Source organism: Notolabrus celidotus, chromosome 4 (assembly GCF_009762535.1).
Source record: "Notolabrus celidotus isolate fNotCel1 chromosome 4, fNotCel1.pri, whole genome shotgun sequence".
Classification (NCBI taxonomy): domain Eukaryota; kingdom Metazoa; phylum Chordata; class Actinopteri; order Labriformes; family Labridae; genus Notolabrus; species Notolabrus celidotus.
In genome coordinates, this window is record NC_048275.1 from 39,093,468 (window position 1) to 39,113,863 (window position 20,396).

General features: G+C 44.2%; 2 protein-coding genes across 5 annotated transcripts in view; one reads left to right on the top strand and one right to left on the bottom strand.

Annotated features, from left to right (window-relative positions):
* LOC117811230 (NACHT, LRR and PYD domains-containing protein 3-like) overlaps positions 1–20,396 on the top strand; it is a 574,987-nt gene that overhangs the window by 180,061 nt on the left and 374,530 nt on the right. Inside the window, 1 exon segment of the mRNA XM_034681392.1 lies at positions 19,916–19,930. Within this exon segment, the coding sequence (XP_034537283.1) occupies positions 19,916–19,930 (15 nt within the window).
* si:dkeyp-121d4.3 (serine/arginine repetitive matrix protein 2) overlaps positions 1–20,396 on the bottom strand; it is a 32,410-nt gene that overhangs the window by 6,086 nt on the left and 5,928 nt on the right. For 3 of the 4 annotated variants that reach the window (XM_034681389.1, XM_034681386.1, XM_034681387.1), the window contains exons 9-20: positions 19,307–19,561; positions 18,747–18,965; positions 15,267–15,413; positions 14,951–15,181; positions 14,392–14,568; positions 14,087–14,317; positions 13,335–13,439; positions 13,075–13,212; positions 12,496–12,603; positions 9,302–9,339; positions 6,712–9,223; positions 5,550–5,661 (exon numbers count right to left, since the gene is read on the bottom strand). In XM_034681389.1, coding sequence (XP_034537280.1) covers positions 5,550–5,661; positions 6,712–9,223; positions 9,302–9,339; positions 12,496–12,603; positions 13,075–13,212; positions 13,335–13,439; positions 14,087–14,317; positions 14,392–14,568; positions 14,951–15,181; positions 15,267–15,413; positions 18,747–18,965; positions 19,307–19,561 — 4,273 coding nt within the window. The remainder of the gene's footprint in view (positions 1–5,549; positions 5,662–6,711; positions 9,224–9,301; positions 9,340–12,495; positions 12,604–13,074; positions 13,213–13,334; positions 13,440–14,086; positions 14,318–14,391; positions 14,569–14,950; positions 15,182–15,266; positions 15,414–18,746; positions 18,966–19,306; positions 19,562–20,396) is intronic. The other variant, XM_034681388.1, reaches the window with a different exon arrangement.

Below are 20,396 nucleotides of genomic sequence, written 5' to 3' on the forward strand. Positions count from 1 at the left end.
TAAACATGATGTGAATTAGCTTCCTGAGCTAATTTAAATTGTGTCTAATCTGAAGGGGAAAGGGAGCTTAGCCTCGAATACAAATAGTGCTCACAGATTGTACTGTAGTTTATAGACTTGGTGTTCTTATGTTGAATGGTAAGCAGATTAAATGGAATACCAAGTTAGCATTAAATTAAATCACAATAATCTATCTGATGTTAGCTTCCTGAGCTAACGTTAGTTTAATGTCGTGTTCACACCAAACGCAAACAATCACTTTATTTACGTGAATACGGACGCAAGAATGTTTTGTGTTGTACTCGCTCAAGTTGCGCGTCAACATCACATGTACGCGAGTGCACAACATGCAAATTTGTGCTAGAGGGGAGGGGTTCCCTTCAAACGGGGAAGCCGGTTAAGTACAATTTTTCATGGTTTTTACTGGTGCCTGGTTGTAATATGGTATCCCTGCCAGGCGGTGGCTACAGAGCATCTTAAAGCTGTTCGCTAACCGCATTAAGTAACAGAAGAGGAAGAATGCTAACTGCACTGTGATTTTCTCCGTTTCTGAATCTCACACGACTACACACGTATTTCAGAGCGTGCACATGACTACAAAATGTAAACTCACACACTACGCTGCATCACAGAAACACCGACATGAAGATCGAGACAGAGGCCGTCGGTGCCCGCTACTAGCAGCACCTCGTCCTGCTGCTGGTTAATGGGACAGGTGTGTGTGTGTGTGTGTGTGTGTGTGTGTGTGGGGGGGGGGGGGGGGGGGGGAGGATTATTCGAATAATCGTTGAATAGATGCCAATATATAGTAGACGAATAATATTTTGGCTTGAAATGCCCATCCCTACTTCCTAGTTCAACAGATATCTGGAAACAGGTGACAGACAAAGGTTTTCACAACTTAGCAGATAATCCTCCTCACAGTGAGCTCCTGTTTATTCCTGATTTCATAAAAAGTATGTCAGAGTTTGGGGAAGTCGCACAGAGACACAGTTTGTCCTATATTTTCCAGATGAAGGAACCTCCAACGGTCCGCACGTCACATCATACGTTACCAGAAGATCTGCATGCTGATTGGCTATCGCGGCGCCAATGATTAGCTGGAGTTCAGATTTGTCAAATGTCGCGAAACATTTGCGCAAAAAAATTGTCATCCCCCTCCCCAGACAAGAAATTACATTTTTACATGTGATTCACTCGCGCCAATGATTTAAATTGCATTTGGTGTGAACGCCCCATGAGACATAGCAGCAAGCTGGCAACAATACAAATACTATGGGCAGCTATTACATTTCAGAAGAAGGATATTCAGTGAGAGATGCTGTAGAGTTTCACTGTGAACCTTCAACACCTGAACAAGTTAATTCCAAAGGCCATTGCATTACAAAGAGGCATTGTGTTTACAGAGAGATGCTGAGTTGACTACTTTAGTGGTCAACTTTTAAAGAATAATATTAGTAGAATGGTGAAAGGTCTAAACAGTGGCGCTAACAGAGACACGCTACCTTACTGGCTACGGCAAATAAAGCTGCTTGATAAAAATGAGATGGTCTGCAACTCAGAGAGACCCCAAGTGATGTGGGAACGTCTTTGGACATGTGATCCTTACCTCAGTCACTCATTCACGGCTTCGGTCTCCAACATTATTATGATGAACCTAGCCAAGCATCAACTTCATGAAACGGGCTCAGACTTAAACACTCAAGTTGGAACTCAACTGGGCACGCTGCTGGACTACGTTGCTTTCAAATGTAACCGAAAATGGAGTAAGACCGCATCCTTAAGTCCTGGAAAAATCTTCCGTACCGGCTGACTCATGAATAAATGTGGTCTTCGGGATCTTCTTGTGTCACTTTTCTGGATGTCTGGAGAGCACAGCTACACCCCGTTTGGTTTCAGAGGCTCAGAGGTCAGGGATCTCAATCTGGACTTACCCTCCTTGGTTTCACTTTGGCTTGGCTCAGGATTTCCCACAGTGAACATGTATAATGTTTATATAAAATAAGCAACACAACATATTGTAAATAATAAGAAAACACAGCTTTTGGGGTCCTTGAGTAAAGCCGTTTTAAAATAATTAACAAGAAAGGTCTTCAAATAACACCTGAAAGCTTTTATGAACATGGCTCACATTTCTGTAAAGATGCTGAAAACAACTGGTTTTCTCCATTCTTACTGGAATTAATGTTGAATTTTAAAGATGTATGACGTTAAACTTAAATTATGTTGAACTACTATAAAAAGCAAAGAACCATAGCAGCATCATTCCTTCAGATTTAACTGGATCCTGTGGGAAAATAACATTTGAAATGGCCCTGACATTTTCTCCTCACAATATTACCCTAGATGTTTACATCAATATGCCCTTGACTGTAAAAAGCCATGTTTATAAAAGCAGACTTGACCCTGACATCCTACTGTGTCCCGGACCTCAGGGTACACAAAACACCCTGCATTGAGTTTAAAGCAGCGTTTAATGTGTTCATCGTCTATGTGCTGTCAACTAAGCATCAAGTAGACATGACAGAGTGGCGACCCAACTTAATGTCAGAATAAGTATTTAACCAAGGTCCCACATACTAGTGAAACCTACCAGGACAACAGAGTAGTCTGGTGTGTCTAACCATTAACTAGTATGAGACTAAATCCAAGTTAAGCTGTGGCATTAAGGCAGCTGTGCAAACTACATAATTGCCAAGTGTGACCCCCAAAATCCAGAGGATGCGTCGTGTTGCGTTACGGCTGCAACTATTCCATTCTAGTCAATGCTCTAGGCTCCACAGGGAGTGCCGTGTCTCAGCTCCGTCTCGGGGGCGTGCCCCAGCGCTGCTCCGCTAAAGATACTTTGAGATGCTAACTGTGTCAGAAGGTAACAGGACTTTAAGAGGATCACTGTGTCAGAAGGTAACAGGACTTTAAGATGATCACTGTGTCAGAAGGTAACAGGACTTTAAGATGATCACTGTGTCAGAAGGTAACAGGACTTTAAGAGGATCACTGTGTCAGAAGGTAACAGGACATTAAGATGATCACTGTGTCAGAAGGTAACAGGACTTTAAGAGGATCACTGTGTCAGAAGGTAACAGGACTTTAAGATGATCACTGTGTCAGAGGGTAACAGGACTTTAAGATGATCACTGTGTCAGAAGGTTAAAGGACTTTAAGAGGATCACTGTGTCAGAAGGTAACAGGACTTTAAGAGGATCACTGTGTCAGAAGGTAACAGGACTTTAAGATGATCACTGTGTCAGAAGGTAACAGGACTTTAAGAGGATCACTGTGTCAGAAGGTAACAGGACTTTAAGATGATCACTGTGTCAGAGGGTAACAGGACTTTAAGATGATCACTGTGTCAGAAGGTAACAGGACTTTAAGATGATCACTGTGTCAGAAGGTAACAGGACTTTAAGATGATCACTGTGTCAGAAGGTAACAGGACTTTAAGATGATCACTGTGTCAGAAGGTAACAGGACTTTAAGATGATCACTGTGTCAGAGGGTAACAGGACAACAATATAGAATTATTCATATTAAACTAAAACAGCAGAAACCAAACTTTATAGTTCTGCAGCATACTCAGTGATGATTAAAGCATAAAAGTAGAATACTCTCTAAATGAGCAGAAATTCAGTCACAGAAAGGCTCTGTAACCTGTTTGTATGTAGTTCTCTCTATGCTGGACCCAGATGATACTGGCTGCTCTGAGCTGGCGCTATGCTCCCAACGGGCGTCCTGTGGACCAGGGCGCGAGCCCTCGGACGGAGCAAAGCCGTGTCTCAGACGGAACGCGGCACACACGCATCCTGTGGATTTTGGAGGTAAGTGTTTATATGAGAATGGACACGGAGCACCCAAACCTAGCAAACTGACTGGCTCAAGGTGTAGAACAGTGACTTCATATCTAGCTACCTACTGATCTACATAACACCAGGATTGTTTTTCTTTCCCAAGTACCAGAAATGACACAGTGTTGATATCAACACTGAAACTGATGGGTGCACCATCCCTCGAGAATTGTGAATCATATCTAACTGAGAAGATGAAGCTCTCCACAACATGTAACTGCACAGTTAAATACCAAACAGGGTTACCATATGAAGAGGAAATGATGTTACTTTGCGGAACGGAACTTCAGCTGGCTTCTTCTCTCGACCGCTGCAACGAACCGGCTCGGCTAACTTGTGTGGTAAAAATACGACTGGCCTTTGCACAGCAGCAATACTTTGAGAGTTTTAAGGCTTTGTGTTTATTTGAAGTGGACTTAATGTGAGCGCTCTGTCACTACGCGGGAGGTTTCAGGGTAGCTGACTGCAGCTCTTGACTATGAAACCACATTTGTGCTGGGGATCACAGAAGTAGCTAGAAGAAAATATTCTAGCAAAACATTTCAAACGTGATATGAAAAATGAGTCAATTCTGAATTTGAAACTCCTATCACTTTCTACCTACAGACCAGCTTGTCAGAGAAGCATGAATCTAGCTACATCTGAGACTCGTTTCTACCTCTACAGGGGCATGACAAATCATATGCAAACTGAAATTACCACAACATCTGGAAAACACGTCGCACAGGTACATGAGACGCAGCCTCCGAGAGAGTCTATTGTCCAGCGTAACGATTTCAAATGTGGTTAGCGAAGTCCACGACGAGCATCTATGCAGCTGTGTAGCTCTTTCAAATATCATCTGTGTTCATACTGTGGAATTAGCAATCCTGCCAACTACCTGTACGGTAGTTGAGCTCAGCCTACAGTAGCTTTGATAACTGAGAGGTACCAATTCACCTGGAGTCGCTCCACTCACCTCTACTGGTCTCTTGTTGTCTCAAAGTGAGGAGTCTTTCCACTCAAACCAGCCCTTCACAAGGTTTGTTTACTAAATAGCACACTACCGTTTCCTCGAATCGCATGATTATGACCTAACGAGGGAGAAAAGTGGCGCCGCCGACTTGGTCCGCATCACTGTGTATCCCAGGATGCTTTACGCAGCAATACACAATAAACGAAATCTTCAATCTTCAATGGTAACAGGTCGCATGCAGTAGGTGGTGGCGGCTCTACTGCATGCATGTCCGTGACGAAGCTAGGGTAGCACCACTGTCTGGGTAAAACAACATTATAAAATAACTCTCTGTGCACGTGGTACCAGTACACTGAGTGCACTCGTGTAGAGGACACGGCTCACTTTTAAATGAAAATAAAAGTGTCTTGAACAGCAAATTTTACGGTGGACTAAGATAAAACTAGAGGACGATTCCATCGCGGTAACTTTGGCGTTTCTTCTTCTACAGATATTCAATATTTCCACCTCATGTGGAGACGTGGTTTTAAACATCTCTCCTGGCTAACTGTGCAGAAGAAAGAAATCTTCAGTCTAGTAAATGGTTGTGGTTTTGATATGGCATGCAGCTTTAAAGTGTTAACTGGAATTTCATCTGTGAAGAACTAGCACGCCAAGAACATAACATTACTGAATGCTGAGCTGACACATCTCTGTAAGTCAAAGGTTGCTGGTTAACCTTAATGTTTGTTATTCAACAAGTTTTATACCTGGAAAGATCAGCGTGCCGTCTTTGTTCTTCTCCCATTGTTTCCTGCGGGCGAGCAACTCCTGGTACTGCTGCTCCCTCTTTTCAAGAAGCCTCTGGTTATACAAATCCAGCTGCAACACAAACATTTTTACCATTAATGCTGTGTTCTATGTCACTGGCACACTTTCTCGAGTAACTGCTTAATTAGAGTATTGTAGGACAAGGTAATAGGAGTGTAACGGTTCTTTTTAACAACGATTCGATTTGTATTTGTTGATTCCTGGTTGCCGATACGATTAAAGGACGATATTGGTTCATTTAGAACGAAACGATCCGAAACGATTCAGTGACTTGAAATCGATTCAGTAACTTTTTAGCCAAAAATTCAACCAGTGTGACTGTGAAATAAATCCCTTGATACTGGACAGTCCTAGAGTCCTGTTGTCGTGATGTTTTTCTCCCGAGCCAAGTTTTGTCCTCGTCTCTGACTAAACATGCTGGTGAGGCCTGAGGCTTCTACAGAGCTGATGTTACCTTGCACTGCTGCTGCAGCGGGAACGCTGCAAGAGGTGCCTGGACGGTCGGTGTTGTGTGAAATCCCATGGCACCTTAGTAGGTGGTTGGATAGATTTGTGGTGTTGTGTTCTTTACTTGACCTTTACATATCCTACAAACAGCGAGAGACTTATTTAGAACATCTCCGTCTTTGCAAAAGCCAAAGTGTTTCCACAAACTGGACCACAATGGTGGCTTGATCATTTCTCGCTCTGCCATCCGCCATGCTATGTTTTGTTGTCTAGTGGCGCGTGGCGATGACGTCATAGACAGGCAGCCTGAATTGAGTAACGTTTAACGATTGATGTAGTCAGATCATAGGAATATAAATCGATACATCGATGTAGTAGATGAATCGTTACACCCCTACTAGGTAACCAAGAAATGAAGATCTGAATATTTGGGTCACTGACAGCAGGTATACGTTCAAATGCAGGGAGGACTTTTTCATAACTTGTGGTAGTTCAGAACCCGCTTGATTTAGTGTTGATACTCAACCCTTCTAACTGCTGCAGTTTGTGTTCTTCCAAACGAGTCCCCTCTGCTCAATGCTTGATTACACGTATCACTGCTTCTTGACTTTCTCTTTACTTACAAAGTCTCAGCAGGTCAACTATTGGTCATACCTTCTCCTTCTGCTTGGTCTTTATGTCGTCGTCAGTCCCTGCAGACGTCTGAAGACTGGAAGCCGACGGGGACTCAGTGGGTAAGCTGAACTGGACTGATTTGACTGATTTGACTGGTTTGGCTGGCGGCTGGGAGGCCAGAGATTTAACTGTCTCGATGACCTTCAGGCATCGGGCTACAGTTGTAGTGATGGATGATTGGTCCGTGGGAGAGCTGGATGTTGCTGGTGTTGAAGACAGAGGCGTTACTGAGGAAGTAGTTACAGGATTGGAGGAATGAACGGGCAGAGCAGCAGACTGGCCAATGAAAGGAGAGACAGTATTACTTGAGGGTGCAGTGAAAGGAGGTAATCCCAGAAGGTGATGGGGTGGAGGCCCAGGGGGAGGACCTGGGGCCAGTCCAGGGCGCCGTGGTGGAGGCCCAGGAGGTGGTCCAGGAGGCGGTCCTGGAAGAGCTTGTCGAGGGCCTCGTGGAGGTGGCCCAGGCGGAGGTCCAGGTGGAGGCCCTACAGGAGCTCCAGATCTCTGGAGTGATTGATCTGCAGCAGGAGGAACTCCCATGTTTGGAGATGTGAAGCTCGGCGCTGAGGGAATCTGAGTTGTTTCTCCAAGGGGCCAGTTCATCGGTGGGGGGTGCCCTGGAGGAGGATTTTTGGGAGGACTGTCAGAGGGTACGCTTCCCATTGTCTTAGTAAGACTTAGCATCTGTTGTGCCTTCTTCAAGGCCCCCAACTCCTGCTGGTCCAGAAATCCTTCATACTCGGTCAAGACTTTATGTTTGCTGAGCGGCTCCAGACTGGAGGACCTCGCAGGAGAAGGGGAATAGATGTGTTCTGATTCAACAGAACTAGTTCTACCTTTTCGCAGGTCCTCTCCGGTGGAAGACAAAGTCTCTCGCTCTGTGGACAAGGATTTTGGACTATAGATTTTCTCTTGTGCTCGCATTGCCAGTTTGGACATATCTCCTGTACTCAGCTTTAGGCCAATCGTACGGAGCAGACTCTGGATCTTATCGTAGGGTTCTGCCTTGCTCTGTGGTTCCTCGCTTGTTCTCTCTGCTGAAGACCTCGTAGGCTTTGGTTGGTTCTTTTCCCCTTCTGGAGGTAGACTCCTTGTGGGCTGATCTTGTGCCAATCCCACAATACGAGAAAAACCTCTTCCATCTTGAAGTGCCCGCTCATGAGGCAAAAGGTCATCATGAACGTAAACTGGTTCTGATTTCTTTTCAGTATCCACCTTTTTATTAAGCATGTCAAGGAAGCGATCAAGGGGGGGTTTCTCAGCTGGAGGGGACTGGCGAGTTGTTGTGGTCTTTGGTTTGGGAGATGGGCTTCTTGGTGGCGGCTCTGTGGGAGAAGGAGGTCTAAATGGAGGTTGGGAAGCAGTTTGTGCGAGGGAAGATTCGCTAGCGGCTGCAGGTCCTCTCTCAGACTGAGACGTAGAGGAGCCATGAGGTTCAGGAGAATGGCTCCGCTTTACTGGGTGATATGGATCCTCTGGACGTCGGTCTGCGTATGCTGGGTCAAGGTAGCGATCTTCATAGGGTTCATCGTAAACATCGTAGCGATCTGTGTAACGGGAGCTGGTAGATGGTGGGCCCCCATAGGGGGCGTCACCATAGGCACGAGTTTCATAGGGCCGGTCTGCATATGGTCGGTCACTGTAAGGCCGATCAGGGTAGGCACGGCTAGCATATGGATCACCATAGCGGTCACCATAACGCCGGTCTTGGTAAGGACTGTATGGCCTGTCGTAGTAGGGATCATCGTAAGAATGTGCGGGGCGATGAAGGTACTCGGGCCCATCTGGTCTTTTCTTCAGGATGGATCTGACTGGTTTGTACTCAGTGAGTGGGACGGAGATCCTGCCGTGGTCATAGTCTATGCAGGTCCTCTGTCCAGGGTCAAGTCCTCTTGGGTCTATGTCAACCAGGGACTTTTTGTAGGCTATCATCTCATTGAGCTCCTCCAGCTCCCTCTTCTTCCTTGCCAGCTCGTCATCCATTACGCCAGCACGTCTGGGAGGAGGAGGAGGGCTCAACTCCCTCCTCCTCTTGTGGCTTTCCTCTGGCTCTCGACTGACTTTGGTCCTCCTCTTGCTGGACCTGTCCCTGCTTCTTTCCCTGCTGCGGCTGCGACTCCTGCTGGGGCTTTTGCTGCGGCTTTTGCTGCGGCTCCTGCTGCGGCTTTTAGTGTGGCTTTTCGTCTGCTTCTCTCTGCTCCTGCTTCTGCTTCGTCTGTGTCTGCTATTTTTACGATCACGATCAATGCTGGTGCTGCGTCTCTTTTTGGTGATACGTCCAAACTGGTCTCTGTGCGGACTCCTGCTCCTACTTTTACTTCTACTCCTGGCCCTACTCCTACTATGACTCCTGCTCCTGCTTCGGCTCCTGCTCCGCCCGTGTCGATGCCGAGTGGCGCTGTAATCCTTTCTGCTGGTGTTACTCTTGCTGTCCTGAGATCGGAGGTTTTTCACCACTGCCTTCAGCTTGTCTGTCTCTGGTTTCTCCTTCCTGAAAGGTCAGAAGGGAGTCAGACACAATGCACACCTGACTGTGTTTTGACATTACATATGACATTTCAGTACTCACTCAGATTCCTCTGAAGTTTTTCCCAGTTTGATGGTCATCTACCAAAGGAGACAAACACACAAAACACTGTAAAGCATGTTAGCAGCCCGGCAGCAGACCCTAAATCAGCTTAACATGCATCACCCTTTAGTGAAACTATGTGGGAGCTTTATCTAATCATTCTGCACAGACGGCAGCATAAACAACAAACAAAAGGAGAAAATATTCTCTTAATCATTCACTCTTTAACACTTTTTCTTGAGTAAAATCTGAAGTTAAATAATTCAGACTCTCTCCAATGTAATGATGGAGTAGAGTAAAGAGAGGGCACACAGGGGAACGTGTTGATGTAGAAGAGTGTTTACTGACTACTTTACTCCAAGTCAGGTAAAAAGAAAACACTCTCTCTGTGGCTGCATTTAGATCCTCTGGATTCAAATTAAGGAGCTCTGAACACAGAGGACTGTTTGTCACTTTTACCACGGCCCCTGAATGCACCTGCAGTAAAAGGTGCACTGTACTGTCAGCTCACGTCACTCTGACTGACCTGAAGAGTCGATTCAAACTTTAAACATCTTACTGAGTCTAACCGCCACACTGGAAGACATCCAGCTGTAGACACCGAGCAGTTTACGGGAATAACAGCACAAACGCCAAATATTAAACAGACGTCACCTGGTAGGTAACAATAACCAATAAAGATGAGAAAGATGGAGGCTGTGAGAACTTGTACCCTCAGCACACCTGTTGCAGGTGTGGTACGCAGTGTGGGGGAAATATCGTGGATTTTAAATGTCTGGCTGTCCGCCACTAACATTTCATCTGTAAGGTCTGTTTTGTTTTGTTGTGCATGTATGGCAGCGAGACTTTACCTGAACTGCTTCCAAAGAGCATAAATAAGCTGAACCACAGCACAAGTTCATGAACCTAACTGAATGCTTTTGAAACAGGCGAGTAACGTGAACAGATTATTTCAGCAGAGACAGCAGAGTCAAAGTCTCCTCTTGGTTTGAACTTCAAAAATATAACTAAAGTAAATCAAAGCCTGCAAACCTGCCATCAATATGCACCCGTGAGGGGATGCAGATTGAACTTGTATCACACTGCAGATGCCTCAGCATTTTAATTGATGATTCTTTGACATTTACCCCTCACATCGAGCAGCTCACTAAAAGGTTGAAATGAAAGCTGGGTTTTATTTTAGAATCAGATCCGGCCTTTCTTTTGAAGCCAAGAAAATGTATACCGTGTACCATGGAGCTTTGAGGTTTATCACCAATCTTAAAATTATGACTCATCACTGTGTGCTGTACTCGAGAGAAGGATCGTCTTCCCTGTCGTCACGCAGGCAGAAACATGGGCATCTTCTAATCCAGTGTTTTCCAACCTTTTTGGAGCCAAGGCACATTTCTTACAGTTAAAAAAATCCAGAGTCACACCAACAACCAAAAGTGTTACAAAATGACACATTTAGTCTCTTAATATATGAATCTATTTATCTGAGAGGGGGACTTTGGCTACTTCTTTAACTGTGTCAGGGCAAAGCATCTTATTTACAACAGCTTTTGCAGGTAGTATTAATGTCTCTGCCACAGTGTGTGGCTTTTAGGATTTGGCTACGAGTTCAGGTAGTAAGTAGCTAGCTTTGAGAGCTCTCACAGACACCGTTGTAGTTTTTCTCATAAAAGTTGCCTTTTCCACCTCCCATATTACACTCTTCATCCAGGTTAGAATTTATCCAGGGCCCTGTTTGGAGTTTTCATTTTTCCTTTTTGAATATTTATCCATCGCTGTTGTACGCCTAACTCGGGGAGTCCACAGGATGCGTGTGCACCGCGTTACGGCTGCGACACGGCTATGCTCCGTCCCGGGGCTTTCGCCCTGGTCCATAGGATGCGTGTTTGGAGCGGCGCGCACTCCGGAGCAGGAAACTCAAGATCCCTCGAGAACTCCAAAACGCGCGAGAACAACACAGTATAAACTTTTCCTCGTCCATGGTGTCGGATATCTTTTGAGACTGACGTCTGGCCCGATGCCACAGGTTATGACGTAATGTTGAAGAAGTGGTGAAATTTACGATCTTGTGTTTGCACATGGTGTTTATTTTGAAAGTGAGCGGATGTTGCATACGATCCTCGTGCCTGACTTCCGGGATAGTTCGATCATTTCTGTGTCGATTGACGCGTGCTGGGCGCGGGGAGCGGCGAAAATAGACTCCTCGCGTATCTCTGGCAGAGCGGCGCGGCGGAACGCTCCAGAGACGGAGCTGAGATGCGCCGCAGCGCGCCCTGTGGACTCTAGAGCATTGACTTGAATGGGAACCTATTTGCTGCGACGTGCGCGGCGCAGCCGTAACGTAACGCGACGCATCCTGTGGATCTTGGGCTTAAGTCTTATCACAGACACCTCTCGCACGCATCATTAATTCTATTGTCTTAAATTAACAAGGTCATTAGTGCGCTGTATTGCCACCCAGTGGTCGGGTAGCGCAGGTCATTATGATAAGTATTGAATTACTCTTCCAGTCACTACACTGCAGGCAAAGACACACTACATGCCACATTTTTTGCAGTATATGAATAATATATTTTTTTGGACTAATTAATTGAAAGTGGAAAATGTCCCATGGCACACCTGTCGATCAGTCACAGCACACTAGTGTTCCATGGCACAGTGGTTGAAAATCACTGTTCTAATCTATAAGTGCATCTTAGGTCTACTTCCCACTTACCTCCTCACCTGCACAAAAGAACTCAGGATCTCATAATCTTCGATCTCGACCTGGAACGCCTTACAACAGGATCTGAAACTCTGTGGTCTGATAACTTTGAATGCTTTTCAGCGCTCCTTAAACGACTTGGAGGCTGATGCATCTGTCTGCAGATGTTTTGTTTAAATGTAACTCATGCTGTTTGTCTGGAGGTATTTGTTGTGTAGCTGTTGTGTGTGTCTGCTATTTGTGTTTATGTCTATTTGTAACTCTGTAACTAGGCTGCTGCCTATCTTGGCCAGGACTCTCTTGAAAAAGAGATTTTAATCTCAATGAGCATTTCCTGGTTAAATAAAGGTTATAATGTGAAATATCCACTGAAATCCCCTCAGTACAAGGTCCCTGCCAAGTCTGAACTCTGAGTCCAGACAGAATTAAAAACACAGAGGACTAAGCTCTTCATTTCTGTCACAACTGAATCAAATATAAATCCAGTCCTTCTTACCTTTCCTTTGCTCGCTCCGACTCCGCCCAGTTTCCGAGCGGGAAGGAAAACGCTCTCAGTGAAGCGTTTGATCCGGATGGCCTGGTGCCCCCCCTCTGCCGTTTCATGCTGTGACAAACAGTAAATTACATTTTAACACTATACAAATAAACATTAGGAGTGTGTGAGGTGTAAACGTGTGATATCCTCCAACAGAGAGTATCTGCAGGCTGTTCTCACAGGGTTCTTTAAACTGGGACGAAGATGAAGATCTTAAAGTATCCAAACTCTGCTAAAGTCGTACAGACGGGCCTCCAGGGATCCCCGACCTTACCTTACATACTTTTCCACCAGACGTCATCCATAAGTCAAACTTCTTTGACTTTCTTTATGAGAGGAAATGTAACCTGAGGTTATTGATTATCCTAAGGGAACAATGTTTCCATGTCTTTATCCATTTCTACCTGGAGGCTGTCTGCCTCTGGTGAGGGTTTCTCCAGATGAATGGCTGAAACCTAAATACCCGAGCTGGGAGAGCACCTTGGCCTTCAGAGCTCTGACTTATTAAAAGGATGAAGATGATGGAAAGATTGAGCTCACCGGGACGACGCTGAACTCGACCTTCTCATTCAGCTCCAGCCTCTTCCTCTCAATCACCTCGGACATGTGGAAGTAGAGCTGAGGGTTCTGGGTGCACTTGATGAGCCCCGAGTCATGTGTGAACTCGATCACAATCCCCTGCAAACAGAGGAGGTGTTAAAAACATGTGGTCTCATTTGATCCTGGCTCTTAAACTCCTTTAAGGACTCTTTTGAAAGGAGTTCAGAATGTTCAGTTTTACTCATGATTTAAAGTCTTACGTGTCGCCTCTGTTCAGTAGACTCTTCAAAGGAGTCTGGGAGAATCTCCACAAAGGTAGCTCGTTCCTCTTTGGTCCCCTGATGGGTGGCGATGTTGAAACGTACCTTCACAGATCAAACACAGCATCAGAGAGGTGACTAAAGAAACAAACCCTCAGACACTTCAGGAGCGAGTTCAGTCCTCTGGGTTTGAACCAGAGTGTAGCCCTGTGTCTGTTAGCTGCTGCTAGGGCCCACTGATCTCTGTAAGAGGTGTTATGTCACATCATACGGGACTGTAACTAGCTAAATACTGCGATGTGCAATGCTCATGGTGGATTAAGGTGGGGTCAGACTGAGTCTTACCCTGTCTTGGTGTTGGGTCTCTGTTCATAATTTGACATAGAGTGGTCTAGACCTGCTCTGTTTGTCAAAGAGTCTTGAGGTAATGTTTGTTGTGATTTGGAGCTCTACAAATAAAGATTGATTGATTGTTCAAAGACACAATCATTATCAAACTGTAATAACTATTTGAAATAGAAGTTTAATGAATCATTAGAGTGAAGTACTTCAGTCATGTGTTTTTGGGCTGTGTGGGAGGATGTCTGAGCCCGCCTGTGAGCTGTGACTTCACACAGACCAGCAGTCTGTGGATCTGATCACAGGTTCTTGTGTGCACAGAGCTTTTAATGATGGATGTTAATAACAGACCCAGCACACAGTGTGTGTCTGTTGGTGGACTGCAGCACCACCACAGCACCTGGTCCTCTCACCTTGTCTCCGTCCAGCATGGTGGCGGTGCTCAGCAGGTCGTGTGGATTGAATGGAAGCTGTTTCTGCTCCCCGTTGATGGTCATCACCAGCCTTCCTATCTCCGGGTTTAACTTGGCTCCACCTGGCGGATCAGTCTTCACCTCCTCCTCCTCCTTCTTTATCTCCTTCTTCACCTCCGCTCCTTCAGGTGGTCCTTCTGATTCATCCGTTTTCTCCTCCTTCATTTTGTCCTGTAGAGAATTCAGTTCAGTTAAAGACATCATTTTCTTCATTTTCACTCTCATCCAGGATTTTAAAGAGTTACCTGCTCAAAGGGAGTGTGCCCGTTCTCAGTGCTGCCTCCTATCTGCTCCTCTGGCTCCTTCTTGATCTCCTTACGAGGGGTTTTGGAGATGGCTCTGAGGACGGTGCCCTCAAACCTCTCCTTGCTGATGTCGTCCATGGTGTCTGGGTTTCTTATTTTGAAGCCGAGAGGAGTCCACTGAGAGGGGACAGGGAGAGGACTCAGCATGACAAGCGTCTAAAGGATTGTTTACGGCTTTGTCTTCCTCTTTTATTCAGGGTGTACGGTTACTCAACATAAAGCAGGTGTGTGAAAAACAAACACAAAATCCAGAACCTCTGATAAGTTCAACACGATCCAACGGAACACTACACCTGGATGGTTGAAGCTCAAAGTCAAACCAAACCAAAGCACAGATGTTTCCTCATTCTAACCTGAGTCGCAGTAAACTGCTTCAAAACTGAAGAACTCAACCCGGTCTAAGTTTAAACCCAGTCTAAGTTTAAACCCAGTCTAAGTCTAAACCCGGTCCAAGTCTAAACTCAGCGTTAAATCTTTAGTCCTTCCTCGTCTTTCTCACCTTGAATTTTGCCGCTGCGAGCGCTGATGCCACCTCCTCCTTCTTCCTCCTCTCTCGCTCCATCTCCTCCTCCTCCCTCCTCCTCCTCTCTTCCTCCTCCTGTTTCCTCTTCTCCTCATCTTCCCGCTTCTTCCTCTTCTCCTCCTCTTCCCGTTTCTTCTGCTCCTCAAGGATCTTATCCTCAACCCTCTTGGTCCTCATTAGTCTGATTGCCCTCTTCTCAGATTTGACCTGCAGAGACAGCAGCACAGAGTCAGGACATCATGCTCACTCGTTGACGCTGTCCTCCGGTACGTTCATCCTCCGTCAGACTCACCATGACCATCGTGAACTCCACCTCCTTGTGGATGTCGGAGGAGTTGAACTTTGTGTCGCTGAAGTTCTCACGGATGTCGAAAGGTAGCTCCCCGTGATACTCAGAGTTTACGATACCTGTCTCTGCTCCCAGGAAGGTGATGATGCCCTGTCAATCAATCAATCAATCAATCAATCAATCAATCAACAAATCAATCAATCAACAAATCAACAAATCAATCAATTAACCAACCAACCAACCAACCAACAAATCAACAAATAAACCAACCAACCAACCAACCAACCAATCAATCAACAAATCAACAAATCAATCAATCAACAAATCAATCAATCAACAAATCAATCAATCAATCAATCAATCAATGAACCAACCAACCAATCAATCAACAAATCAACAAATCAATCAATCAACAAATCAATCAATCAATCAATGAACCAACCAACCAACCAACCAACCAATCAATCAATCAATCAATCAATCAATAAACAAATCAATCAATCAATCAATCAATCAATCAATCAATCAATCAATCAACCAATCAATCAGTCAATCAATCAATCAATCAATCAATCAATCAACCAACCAACCAACCAACCAACCAACCAACCAATCAATCAATCAATCAACAAATCAATCAATCAATCAATCAATCAACCAACCAACCAACTAATCAATCAATCAACAAATCAACAAATCAATCAACCAACCAACCAACCAAAAAAATCAATCAATCAACAAAAAAATCAATCAATCAACAAAGTGCGTCATCCTCACTTCAGATGTGGAATAATCCTGAGAAACACATGACAATGAATCTGATACCAGTTGTGATGATTTGGCTTTCCTGTGATTTAACATGATGAAGCTTCACCCAAAAACCTCTGCTGCACCTCAAAGCAACCCCTCCCTAATCACTAGGGATGTAAGGATACACTCAACCCATTAATACATTTCAATCCAGATTTTTGGTTCACGATACGATTCACTCACGATTCTCTATCGATTTTTTTCTGGAATGAACTCAAAATTTAAATAACTATTATTTTATTTCAGTCCTCAGATATGGACAGTTGGGATATATATTTGTTCTCTTATATTTCTTTGTAAACAAAGTCATCCTTTTTCATTTTGAAGGTGTGTTGTAACTCAAATCAAACCACTGCACACTTTTTTTCAGCACCTTGTTAAAAAACTAAAATCAGCGTACATAAATACCTTGTTAGAACACTTCTAAAGAAATGTAAAGTAAACAATTCCCAAATGAAACTATTTAATATTAAAACAAATCAGGTCAATCTCTTTAAATAAACTACAGAGCAGCTTCTGCTCCTGGCTGTGAATTGACATGTTCTTCTTCAGGAATATCAGGGAAAGACAAAATGCTGCCGTCCCTCAGACTGTAAACACAAAGGTGCATCCTGACCTGCTCGGTCTTCACCTGCTGCCTCCATGTCTGTTATGATCAACTCAGTGAGTGACGAGAGAGCAGACAAGAGACTTCATGATGCTGAACAAGCGGAGTATAATACAGATAGCGCCCTCTACTGTTTAAAAATAATATCCAGATACAAATGTTGTTGAATTGATTTTAATCCACCCTTATTTGTACTGATTCATTACCCTCTTGTGATTTATCCTTACATCCCTAATTATCACCTGTATGAACCTGGACCTGTCAGATCCTGCTCCCTGAGGGGTGAACTCATGAGAATAAAGGTTTGTAAGGGGCTCCAGCTGCAGTGTGTGCAGAATGTGGAGGAGGAACAGAGGAGGACTCTGACATCTCTGTTCACCTGGTTCGGGTCTGAATGGTTTTTTGGTTTGTTTCAGGTTAAGAACCTGAGTCCAAGTCTTTGTTTGAAGCTGAATTTTCACGTGAGCAGGACTGGATCCCAACACAAGACTCGCCCTGTTCACACATGACCAAACAGTTACTGCCCTCTGCTGGTCAAATGGTGAATCATATCAGACCTGCTGCAAAGAATCTTGGTGTCTGGTTTGACAGCAGTTTGAGCTTCAAACATCATATTACAAAACTTGTACAGTCATGTTTTTACAACCTCAGAAACTTTTCAAAAATGTTGTCCACTTTAACTTTTAAAGACCCAGAGATGATTTTACATGCTTTTATCTCCTCACGCCTGGACTACTGTAACAGTCTATTTAGCAGCCTGCACAACAAATCCCTCAATTGTCTCCAGACTGAACAGAACTCAGCTGCCAGGGTTTTATTTTCTTATTTTTTTTTTAAGTTATAGTTTTTGCCTTTTTGCCTTTATTTGATGCGACAGCTGAAGAGAGACAGGAAATGTGGGGAGTAGAGAGCGGGGGAAGACATGCAGGAAATGGTCGACCGACCGGGAATCGAACCGGCGACCCCTGCAACGAGGACTGTAGCCTCTGTATGTGGGGTGCTTAGACCGCTAGGCCACCAGCACCCCAGCTGCCAGGGTTTTAACCAGAACCAAAAAATACAAACATATCTCTCCGGGTTTAGCTTCCTTGCACTCGCTCCCTGTATGTTTTAGAATTGATTTTAAGATTTTACTGATTACTTTCAAAGCTCTTCATGGACTTACTCCTAACTACATAGCAGACCTTTTGGTACCTTACAAGCCGACGCATGCATTGAGATCCTCGGGCAGAGGTTTATTGTGAATTCCAAACACAAAAAGGAAAATGAAAGGGACAGGGCGTTTTTTTTTTTATTATTATTATTGTTTTATTGTTTTCTATTATTTTGACTTATTTTATTTTGTTTTATTTAATTAAATTTTGTTTTATTTTATTTTTATGTATTCTTTCTTATTTTGTTTTATTTTGTTTTATTTTGTTTTGTTTTATTTTATTTTGTTTTATTTGTTTTGTTTTATTTTATTTTGTTTTATTTTGTTTGGTTTTATTTTATTTTATTTTATTTTATTTTGTTTTATTTTGTTTTGTTTTATGTTGTTTTCTTTTCTTTTGTTTTATTTTCTTTTGTTTTATTTTCTTTTGTTTTATTTGTTTTGTTTTATTTTATTTTATTTTGTTTTATTTTGTTTGGTTTTATTTTATTTTATTTTATTTTATTTTGTTTTGTTTTATGTTGTTTTCTTTTGTTTTGTTTTATTTTATTTTGTTTTGTTTTATTTTATTTTAACCGTCTTAAGAAATATATTTCAAAATAATAATAATAATTATTCCTTTAATAATTGTATTCCTTTAGAGTTCTTTCAGGGGACTTTGATGTCTTTTAATATATATTTTATTTCTTTATCTTGATTTGTGTGTTTTTATGATCTGCCTGTTTTATTTTGTGAAGCACTTTGTAACTTGATACATTTTGTAACTTTGTAACTTAATAAACTTTGTAAATCAATAAAAAGAGAGGTCTGTAAAGTGAATGAATCTTGATCTCAGTATTGATCTGGGTCAGTAAGGAGACCGGTCATGACCCTGCAGAGTGCTGAGAGTGAAGGAGGATCCTGTGTGAGTTACCAGCTCTCTCGTCTCTTTGGTGTAGCTGAAGGTGAACGGGATTTTGGGTCGGATGTTTGCTGCTCTCCTCTTCCTGGTGCAAATGTCGACCAACAGGTTGATCAACACGTGGTCGTTCTTCAGCAGCGTGACACCGCAGTCCCGGTGGTCAAAGGTCACGTTGGTCTTCACGGGGCCGATGTTGGCGTGGATCTGTCCCGGGTAACCCGGCAGGTTGGGCTAAAGAGAGAGAGAGCAGCGTGAGGACAACAGAAACAACATCAGATACTTGTTATCTGCTCCCCCAGCTTCAAGCTCTCAGCTCTGCACCTTTAGTTCTCTACAGAACACAGACCGCATGAGGTGAGACCTCTTCAGGGGTCACTCCTCCTGCACTGAACGTAGGCTTAGAAGAAGAGACATGCTCTAAATACCCAGCTCTGATTGGCTCTGGTGATAAAACTTAAAAAATGACAACCTTCCCCTTCAGCAACATCGTGTCAGTGAGGTTACGACCCCGCTGCATCTTAACACCTTTCAGTGATCGTCACCAGGTGTGACCCGTGTCCGGTCTGGCTCACCGTGGGCTCGATGATGGGCTGGCTGACGATGCCCTCGTACAGCTCCGTGTCCAGCTTTATGGTGGGCCCCAGCTCCGCCATGGTCATCGATGTAGGAGGCTTGGAAGAGTCTTCGTCACTGTCCTCATCCGAGCTCTGTGTGTCCGCCTCCTCGGTGGTGGCGGCGGCGGCAACTGCTGCGGTGGCTGAGCAGAGCGTGAGGAGGAGCGGCTCCTTCACCCGCCGGATCCTGATGGCTCGCTTCCCCGCCCTCAGCTGAAGAGAAACATCAGAAAGATCATCATCGGAAGATGACATCACAGAAAACACTGAGCTGCAAGTTCAGGAGTCGACTTCGGTCACAGCTGTTGATACTGAACCAACAAACTGCTGCTGGTTCTTTAATGTCACAGAGAAAGTGACGGCTCGCATGCCGCAGAGCTCCAATATCCCACACACTTTAATGCACCAAGGTTACGTCTCTACGCCTCCAACCCTGACCCTAGTGCTGGTGGCTTAAACTGGCTTGGTAGTTCTGCAGCAGACCAGTGGGTCTACTTAACGTGCACGTCTCATAAACACTGTGACACAGTGACCAGCAGCTCTCAGCAGTCAGACCTTCACTCTCAGGGTGCGTGGCTGCAGGTGTTTGTCACTGAGACCTTCATCAGTGGAGTTTATGTGCATTGAAAGGAGCCGGTCTGATCCAAATGAATGCAGAATGCCTGCTTTAGATTTATGCAAACAGAACAGGAGCAGAGTTTGCTCTGCAGCTCAGTTCAGGGAGCGTCTTTGTGCCAGCTCTGTGAATTACACTGTCTCTTTGTCTTTTTGAAATTGTAATTATTATTATTTTGTATTAAAGTGTTGCTTAACGATACAAGACGGGTGGAGACATGACAATACTGTACAGAATATACAAAACAGAGTGAAAGACAGGACAACAAGTGAACACTTCAGAGACAAAACAGTGACAAGCATGAACAAACAATGTAATGTAATGTGTGTGTGTGTGTGTGTGTGTGTGTGTGTGTGTGTGTGTGTGTGTGTGTGTGTGTGTGTGTGTTTAATTGTATCAAATAGGACGGTAGTTTGAGATATTCTGGTTGGG